The 10,237-nt window shown below is 36.5% G+C and overlaps 1 protein-coding gene across 1 annotated transcript; it reads left to right on the top strand.

Moving 5' to 3' along the window:
• Window positions 1-2,402: 2,402 nt before the first annotated feature.
• On the top strand, window positions 2,403-4,400 carry LOC117338533 (beta-1,2-xylosyltransferase-like). Its single transcript, XM_033899891.1, has one exon. It carries the CDS (start codon window positions 2,779-2,781, stop codon window positions 3,811-3,813), a length of 1,035 nt encoding a protein of 344 aa, XP_033755782.1. The 5' UTR covers window positions 2,403-2,778; the 3' UTR covers window positions 3,814-4,400.
• Window positions 4,401-10,237: the final 5,837 nt, after the last annotated feature.

The following is a 10,237-nucleotide window of genomic DNA, read 5'->3' as shown; positions in this document are numbered from 1 at the left end:
CTTAAAATCTATACCTATCTTAATTATTGAGAAGCAGCAAAGATGGTAAGTCCCAGGCATAAGAAAGCTTATTTGTATTTAGATATTGATTTTTGAAGAAAAACATTAATTGCTATGTACTGTTTATTTTCAACTTTGTTATTAATTTTTATTCAATAATTCTCAAGTACTTGTTTTGTAGGGACTATGTAACAGTATCCACAGGAATTCAATAATTTTTGTATTTCTGTTACCAATGAAATAACTAGATTAGTTTTTGCCTTACCATTGACCTTATTCTAGTAGATAGTGCAGTTAACTTCACTTCTACGATTTTTCCTATTTTTTTTTTTTTTTTTGAAGCTTAATATTTTACTTGTAGGTATGCAGATATCCTCCATTTTTTGACTGAACTGAAATCATGACTGGGATTTGTTTTCCATGTGCTTCCAAAATGTGTCAGTATGTCTTTAAAATACGTACTATCTATTACCTGTTGACTCATTTCCCTGGTCCTTTTATGCTATTTAGGTTTGATATTTAAACAAATTACACCATTTGGACCTGACTTAGGACATAGACAGAATTCTATGTATGCAGTGATCACATTTCCTTCAAGATATTAAGATATATAGCATCTATCATTTCGTGATCACCTGTCCACCTGCTAATTTAAAAGTTAAAATCCCTTTTACTGAATACATTCTCCACATATCCCCAATTTCTGTTTTCTCATCATCTAGATCTTTCTCTACATCGTTTTGGCCCCCAATGTTATTCATATCTGTGTCCTTGCCAAGTACACAATTCTCCCGTTTTACTATTTTTTCATAGTTCCTGTTTCCTAAGACCATCAAACGGTTCCCTCGACACCATTAGGTCTATATGATGATGTTTTACGATAACTACCCTGTTGACACGTAAGTGTAATATAATGCCCATCTTTACTTCTTTTGATAGCTTTATTTACAAGCCATTCTTATATCAAATGACCACATATCTCGACGCTGATGTAACGCTTGGCCAGTAGGTTTCAATATCACATTCACCTTCCAACCAAAATAAAGAATCATTATCTCATGAATGACGATCTTCGCAAATTGATATAAGCTTTCATTTGTTCATGAGGAGGAGAAAACTATTTCATCTTGTTTCTCCTTGGCATTGAAACCATTTGCATTAATTGTCATTTATTTCAAGTAGGCTACCATATTCTGATATTTACCACAATATGTTAGAAATTGTCCCATCAATTAAAAATTAATTGATTGAATTATCTATTTACTTTCGAGAGTTCCCATTTGTATATTAAAACGTGAAATGTCGCCAACAAAATGACGAGATCGCCATTGATAGACATTTCAAAATTATCTAACTTATATTTATATGGTAAGAGGAAGTTTCTAGCTCTCACGCGCGATGGAATGCCGTATGCAGTCATCCCTGCTTTGGGAAAGGCTGTTTTACTTTGACCATGGCACATTTCTATAACCGATATCATGATCTCATTTAGAAGCATTCTATTTCGTTGTGTGGTATTACGTTAGACGTGTTCTATGTTTGTTGACATGCCTCGTTGTACCTCCCTAGTTCTCATTTTGATGTATGACTTAACTGGTTTGGAGCTAGATTTGTATTAGTGACCAAGTTCCGGTAATCTTGGTCATATTTTATTTATATGTTTTAAGGGTCTCCATACAATGCACTTTTATATCCTATATTTTGTTCTTGTTTTGCCCCCTTTTTCATCGATTTATAATTAGAAGTACGGTTTTGTATGTCGTCATTCTCTGCTGTTTTTATATTGACTGTGTCGAGGTCCCCTGTGTATCTAACCACATCTTTGGATCAAAGCTGCATCACCACTTTATCAATATCACTTTGTTTGGATGTAGGATTTATCTGTATCAACCAGTTACATGGGGTTCAACGTCCCTCTCTGCTGTAATTTCGTATTTGTATATCTGTACACCTAGGCCATTGTTTACAATAAGAACACAATTAGATGCTCCTAACACAAATGCATGCATGTGTGATGATGCTTGGATCACCTGTTTGTCATTAAGTGATATCGGTGTAGTGTTGATCTGTTGTGGTAGAAACGTTCACACATACCACGAGAGTGCCTTATGGTATACTTGTAGTGATGCTCGGTCGTGTATGTGCTGACCACGCTTGCGGTATATAATTACATGTACCTGTGGAGGACAAAACTATGAAACAATAATATTTGTTTTAAAATATCCTTGATTAATGGCTATGCGACGGTATCTTATATCTTGTATCTATTAAAAGATGAATAGTTACAATGTATGTATATCTAGCACATATTCACGCACTAGAGAATGTGCACTATACAACTATGTCTTTTTACTTTTGAACCGGTTATAATTCTTATTTTACTTCTGATTCAATAGGTACCTAGACACTGATTTGGGACGATTACCATGATACGGTTTGGACGAGTTCTACCCAGGATTCGGCGAATGAGATCAGCATTTAATCGAACCCAGTTACTCACCACACTCATCGTCATTTTGTTTATAATCGGTATCCACAAAACTGCTTGTAAGATATAAATCAAATCATATCTCCGAACTGACCTCGACCATTATTTCAGCTGCAAAAAGTGCTAGTCATTTGAATAATGTAGACATTGGGCCAAGTGTAAATCATTTATGGCAGAAAAGTTGCGGAGGGAACGTTAACTTCATAAACAATCGTGTTCTTCTTTTACGTAATGGAATAATTTCTGGACATTTCATTGACGCAAAGCAAGTAGGTGGGGACGAAATAGAAATGGTCATAGGTCAGTCAGAGGAGGACGAGTTCGTGACCGTAAAACAAGGTTTCATCCAAGTTCCCTGTTATGATGTAGTTTTACCAAATCTTGATATAGAGTCAGCATACGGGCACCTTATCAATGCTATAGACGTCAACCGTCCTAATGATTATGTCAGTAATGCGGAACACAAGCTGTCAGATTCGTTCGTCATTGTTATCGAAAGAAAAGATTATGCTAATGTATACTGGACAATGATAGAACTTTACAATGCTTTTTTGAGTGCCAGGATGTTCTCGCATAATCCAAGTCAGACATGTGTCCTTCTCCTGGATGTTCACCCGAAAGGTAAACTCGATGAGATATGGAACATGGTATTTCGGACTGTGGTAAGAGTAAAAGACATAAAAGATCACGAATGGAACTTCAGGAATTTGGTATTTGGAATAGATACCTACAGTGGCCCTATCACCACAGAAATGGAATCGCTTCCATTTATATCCGAATTTCAGGAAGCTATTTTTCACGCAAATGCACTCCCCCCACCTACAAAGACAGCTTGTTCGTTAGCTAATCAATACATTAACATAACGCTTATTCTAAGGCATAATTATGTGGCTCATGCTCGAAATCCGACCGGGAAAATCAAACGTAAACTTGCAAATGAAGGTGAGATAATCAGTTACATCAAATCTGTCATGCCATTCGCCAAACTTACCGCTGTTCAATTGGAAGATTTAAATGTTGAAAACCAGGTGGAACTGATATATTATACAGACATTCTTATAGGAGTTCATGGGGCAGGACTGGGTCACGTGATTCTGATGAGACCAGGGTCTAGCCTTATTGAATTATTCCCAACGTCATATTTTTTCTTTAGGAACAGACACTTTGAGAACCTTGCCAGATGGGTCGGCATCCATTACAGAAGTTGGTACAATTGGGACATGTTCTTTACCGATTCCGAGTGGATGTATGTGTCACCGAATGAGGTAGTGCAGCTTGTCCAGGAAATGGCGACAAAAATGTGTTCCAGTATTTCGCGTTCATAGCGACCTGTTGTCTATAGTAGTTACAGTTGACACAATAATAACAAATGATTTTACCTTTCTTGTTACAAGCATTTTCACTTGGCTTAAAAATGTTATTAGCCCATAATGTCAAAATTGACGTCGCCGTTTGTAACCTCGCATTTGATTGGCTGATACAGCGGCATGATACTTTCTAAGAGAAAGAGTCCATTAATAAAAGTGGATCTCCACAGGGATTGTGTATAGTTAATTGAATTATAAGGATTAACTAGAAAAAAAGTTTACGTTATGGAGCTATAAACACAAAAACCGTAGTGTACTCCTTTTTTGTGTTATGTCTCCATAACGTAAAAGATTTTTCTAGTTAATCCTTATTATCCAAAAGATAATTCAGGTAATACCGTGAATCTTTTAGATTTCGTGATTACGTTATTTCGGAATCTTACCTCTTCAATCATATTCGCGAATACATGATTTCTCGAACGCTAATCTGGAATTGTTTAGAGTCATGGACTATGCAAAACTCCTACATCGGTAAGCGATAGCTTAGCAACCATCCATGCATGTGTTACTTTCGTACAAATAATCGCGATATTAAATAGTGACATTTTGAAGTAGACCCCCCCCCCCCCCCCCCCCCTCCCACCCCACCCCACCCCCACCCCACCCCCTTTTTTTTATATCTTTTTCGAGATACATGTACTTATGTAAAACTTTTCGGGTTATATTACTGTGTTTAGAGTGCTATTGTCTATCAACAGAAATGTACAACGATCAGATAGACTATGGCCGTTTCGTAATTTTGTTTCTTGTGTTAAGTCTTATAATTGTTTTATTACAAAAAAATGTTTAATGTCACCACAATATTTCTTTGTACATAACAATACAAATTAGATATACATCAGCACAGTCGCAATAAGCATTTATTTACAATAGATTGATCTTTATATAATTTACTTGAATGCTAATTTTTTTTTAGATATTTTATTGTTTTTTTTTAATGTCGTTCAGGTAACATGAGTTTTAATTGTGTATATTGACCAATATGCACCATACTGTACTGTATGTCTTTACACTGCCAATACAATGTCACCGTCACTATAACGTATACTCGGGCTGTAAACCTGTATGATTTTGATGGAAATAACTACTTAGTTGTTGGAATATACATCACAATATTGCAATGATGTCAGTTATGTAAATTTTGATTTTGATATCTTCTTTGTGAAGGAATTGGAATCTATCTGTCGGGTAAGACAATAGCCGATAGCGTAGTGAAGTCTGTGTGTATCTCCAACTCCTTATCGACGGAAGAATTATAACATGTTAACACTCAGTAGGAATCCTCTCACAGCTTACCTACCTCCATATAAGTTTAACTTGGATGTGATAATTTGTATATAGCTACCTCGATTTTTGTATCACGAAAATAGGAACACACTCTGTGATGATGTCTTATGATACTCTATTTAACAAACAAGGCTACAAGTTATCGACGAATGAATAGTACAATCAATGTTTGTAAATGTCGAATTTGTAATGCAAATATGTGTATTTGGTTGACAGTTTATTTGTACTTTGCGTTGGTATTTTTTTTTTTTTTGCTATATCAAAATTTTCATCTCATGCCGTCTCTTTCCGATATTGTTATCTCCTTGTTTACTCTCCCTTAGCGTGCTCCCAAAATTGTTTTCCGAGTTTTCCTTTATTTATCTCACTTTCCCAATTCAGGGGAGGTCTGTATAACACCCAATTCATTGCAGCTTTCCTTTACTACATTCATAGGAGCCGCCCCCCTTCCAGGGAGTTCTCTTCCTACCCCATCAAGGGGAGCTCTCCTGTACTCCCTCCATGTGAGTTCCCCTCCCCATCGAGGGAGTTCTCTCCCTTCTCTATCCAGGGAGCTCTCTTTTACTATCTCGATGGGAGTTTCCTTTCCGGTTCAGAGGAAGTCTCCTCCTCTACTCCCTCCAAGGTAGTTCCCTTACCAATCCAGGAGAGTTCCCCCCCCCCCCCCCCCCCCCCCCCCCCCCCTTCCCCATCCAAGGGAATGGAGTTTTCTCCCTTCCCCATCGATGGGAGTTATCTCCCCCATCCAGAGGGGCTCTCTTTACTTCCTCTTCGGGAGTTTCCTTCCCCATCCCGGGGAGTCCTCTCCCTTCCCGATCTAGTGAAGTTCTTTCCCTTCCTCGTCCAATGGAGTTCTCCCTCCTTAAGCCTTCTCTAACTGTTCTCTCCTAATGCTGCAATATCATGTTGTCTTAAATTTACTAACTTCCATTCTGTCACGCCCCCTATGCATATAATTATATTAACTATTACACCTGCTTACTTTGAGAGAGCACCACCTTGCCCTATCTGTCAGGTATTCCATCATCAGCAATCGATCGCTGATCATCATAGGACTATGGATATCCCCCTTTACCAAAACGTACACACCAAACTGTTGTCAATCAAGAGATGTTTACTCGAGTTGACTTTTGACTTACCTACTATTTCATTCCCATTAACAAATTATCAGCCAATTTTTGTTATAAATTGTCCTTCGTTCTTATTAAGATAGGAGCATTGGTGAATGTTAATGTGTGTTTTGTTATTGTTGTAATTTTGTTCTCGTTTTGTAAATATGTACATTAAATTCCAGGTATAGTTTTTAAATGACTACAAAGAACAAAACATCACAAGAAAGTATATTTAGATTAGACGTCAATTACAAATCGTACTTAATTAAAGTATAGTCTGCATTGTTATTTATAGAATATGTTGTGGTCTAGTTTGATGTACTTGTCAGAGTGCCTTCCCCTTCTGTGTTGAGTTTTATCTTATGTGTGCAGTATCAGTGGTAAATCCTGAGCAGCCTTAATCAGCCTTATGCTATTATTCTCAGTGAATATTAATATAAGGTATATAGTGTTATTTCCGTGTGTCTATATGAGTTTATTGGCGTGCGCCAGTATGAATATCAGTATAGACAATTTCAGTTAATGGCGTGCGTCTGTATTAATATCGATATAGGTTATTGTGTTATTGGCGTGCGTCTGTATTGATATCAATATAGATTATATTATGTTATTGGCGTGGGTCTGTATTAATATCGATATATATTATAGCGTTATTGGTGTGCGTCAGTATTAATATCAATATAGATTATATTATGTTATTGGCGTGCGTCAGTATTAATATCGATATAGATTATAGCGTTATTGGCGTGCGTCTGTATTAATATCAATATAGATTATATTGTGTTATTGGCGTGCGTCTGTATTAATATCAATATAGATTATATTATGTTATTGGCGTGCGTCTGTATTAATATCGATATAGATTATAGCGTTATTGGCGTGCGTCAGTATTAATATCAATATATATTATATTGATTTATTGACGTGTGTCTGTATTAATATCAATATAGACTATATTGTGTTTTTGGCATTCGTCAGTGTTTAAAGGTCATATATGTAATGTAAATGACATGTGTACAACTGAGGTGGTTTGCTTGTGTGCTACTTCCACGTATACTGTGAAACATTAAAACACCTGAATTGTGGTTTTAATGTTGTTATAGTCGATATGGCAGCAAGATGTATGGTGGGCAAATGCAGCATGCGAACCCTAACGGGCTCCCATGGCATTTGCTTATTCATTGCTTATATTTACATTTCCTGGCCATTTTTGTCAATCAATAAACAAATTACTGTCTGTTTTTTTAATGTCACGTGACAAAAATTCAGAAGAAAAAAAGTCCGTCGAAGAACATTATTACTAACACATTTTGTTTCTTTCAACGTTTAATTTCGTAAATTTGACGTTAAATATAGACAAAATGCATTTCTAAATTGATAAACTGTTGCAAAAATATTTTCCTGTGAACTGCGAAATCGCATGTCGTCAGATACGCCGAAAGCATAAATGATGCGGTCGGACGTCATGTTTAGCAGTGGAAATTGAACACGTGGAGCTCGTGAAGAAACCTGGGGTAATTTGAATGAAGACACTGCTCGGATTCGCTATTTGGCGATTTTCTGTAACCTGCGAAAGGCATTAGTTAATTCGACAATCTGTGGAACGCGGGGAACAAAGCTGTTTTAAATAACATTAACTTTCATACTCAATGACTGGGTCCCGTTTTTTTGTCAATATATCTTAATGATACGTAATGAAAATACATTTGAAGTTTAAAGAATTCCACTAGGAATCAATAAACACATTTTTATGGCAATTATAATCAGATGCTAAATAGTGCTTGTGTAAATCTCCGTCAAGCGATACCTCATTGTTGGCGGCCATATAGCTTGCCTACAACCACTGGGTGTTGTAGGCGTATGGTGGCAATTGCCTTTTAGCATTGTGTCAATTGGAAAAATACGGCGCAGATGTAAATATGAATTGATGACAAGTAAATGATATCATTACTTTCACTATCATGTTCGATATGGTCTAAATGGTTGGTTGGTTCATAATGCGTCTCCTAGAATCGCTGTCTTATGCTCCGTTGACGGGGAGTCGTCTGCTGCACACTATATAAGTACATACATTCTGGTATGTCACCATGGCATTAGAAATTGTAGTGTATGTTGATCTAGGATAGTAACACCAAATTAAGATTTCCTTTTTTCAAATAAACCTATTCATAGAAATGAAATATTTTCAAGTCTCAGATAAAAAATAGATATAAGCTTAAACAAGTTTAGGAAAGGTATTTAGAACATTGTTTCTTTACAATAATTTAATGATATTGAAGCACAATATAGTAACAAGTGGACGTTTTTGAAATGTTAAATGCTTGTAGTTGAAACTGCTTGAAATAAATAGAACAAATAATCAAAAGATTTCTTACATATCTTATTTCCAAGGTTGTCATCAAAACTGTAGACAAATCGGCATTTGATTCACATTCACCAATGCGTAAAAATAATTATCGAATAATCCTATTTTTCTTTCATATGTCTTAGGCGTTAAAACATAGATGTTCCACTGTTTTGTTTTTTTTATTCAATTTTTTAACAATTTGTAACGATCCAAAACGTTGCACTATGTATTGTCGTTTTGTATTTCACTTTCCTTATGTCAATTTGTTAAGTTCCTCGGAACTACGTGTCGTCCCAATCAGATAAGTGACGTCACACTTATGGTGGCGTGATCAAATGGTGTTATAATCTCATAAAACATCATTCTCTATGTATTGTTATAAGAGTATGAAGAACTGTTTATTGAACATTTCTTGAGACATTTTTCTTATTCTCTTTTTTATATTCCAATATAGCAGATTTACATTATATAAGTAACGTTATTTAAGTACATATCAGAAAGATATCCTATCATCATTGATTATTTATTTTGAAAAAAAGTCTCTTTATAGATATACTGTTTATGATAAAATGATATACGCCATGAGTGTAAAACATACCAGACACTAGAGTTTCCCAGGAATTACCACGTCATCAACAGCCAGGAATTTCTTCCCAATTGCATTGGTCACACTATAGCTTATTTTGCTCGGGTTTCTTAAATCACGTCAACATTACAACTTATAGTGACGTTACCCGTCGAAATGTATACTCTTCAAACTGTTATATAGTTGTAGAGTCATCAACACCGGTCATATGATGTATGTTACCTAAATTTCAGGCCTGATCACAGCGAGGTCTGTTCCGTTAGACCAGACTCGTTCAATATCAACTTTGAGTCGTCAAACGATCCAAAATAACCTACCCTTTGTCGGTAGTCGTTACTGCCATCATAGGAATAATGTCGCATTTTCATGGCTTGTCGTAGCGTCCAACGTTTAAAATAGCTAATCGATCCGCTTCTTCTTGCTTGACCCAATGCGCCGTTGAAATCTTGGCGGCCGGATGGTGAACCTGGGATACTATTAGGACATGAAGCTGCGTTTCTTGTCAAAGGAGACCGTAACCGAGGAGTGTCACTTCGTGAAGATCGTACTGGGCTTGCTGACGTACGGTTTGTAAGGCTCTTATATTCAATTGTTACCCCCTTGTCTGAGCTTACCGATGTTTCTAAATCTTTGGACTGTGATTGTGTGATATTGTTTGGTGATATGCTCCTTTTTCTGATTTCATTTTGATGAGCGTTATTGTAATTCGATGATTCATTGGCGGTTGAGGATGCATTCATGAAAAGCGTTGGATGAAATTGTTCACGTTGTCTCCGTGCGAAATCCTCAGAATATGACTTTGTCTTCCTAGTCACGCGTGGATGACGTAACGAAATTTTTCGTTGTGCTACATTTGTGTCTAATTCTTTAATGTTCTCCCCTTGAGGTAGAGATCTAGGGTTCACTAACGAAGAATCAATCGGAAATGGAGTGTTAACCAGTTTATTTCCTCTCATAAGCCCACATCTATCGTAAATGTCTTTACTATAGTCATTACTTGTCGTATCAAACAGGTCACATAGGCAGCGCGTCCGATGGCAGTGGCGACAG

The sequence above is a fragment of the Pecten maximus genome, chromosome 11, assembly GCF_902652985.1.
Source record: "Pecten maximus chromosome 11, xPecMax1.1, whole genome shotgun sequence".
Taxonomy (NCBI): domain Eukaryota; kingdom Metazoa; phylum Mollusca; class Bivalvia; order Pectinida; family Pectinidae; genus Pecten; species Pecten maximus.
The sequence above is the reverse complement of the archived record's forward strand: the minus strand, read 5'-3'. Positions and strand labels throughout refer to the sequence as shown.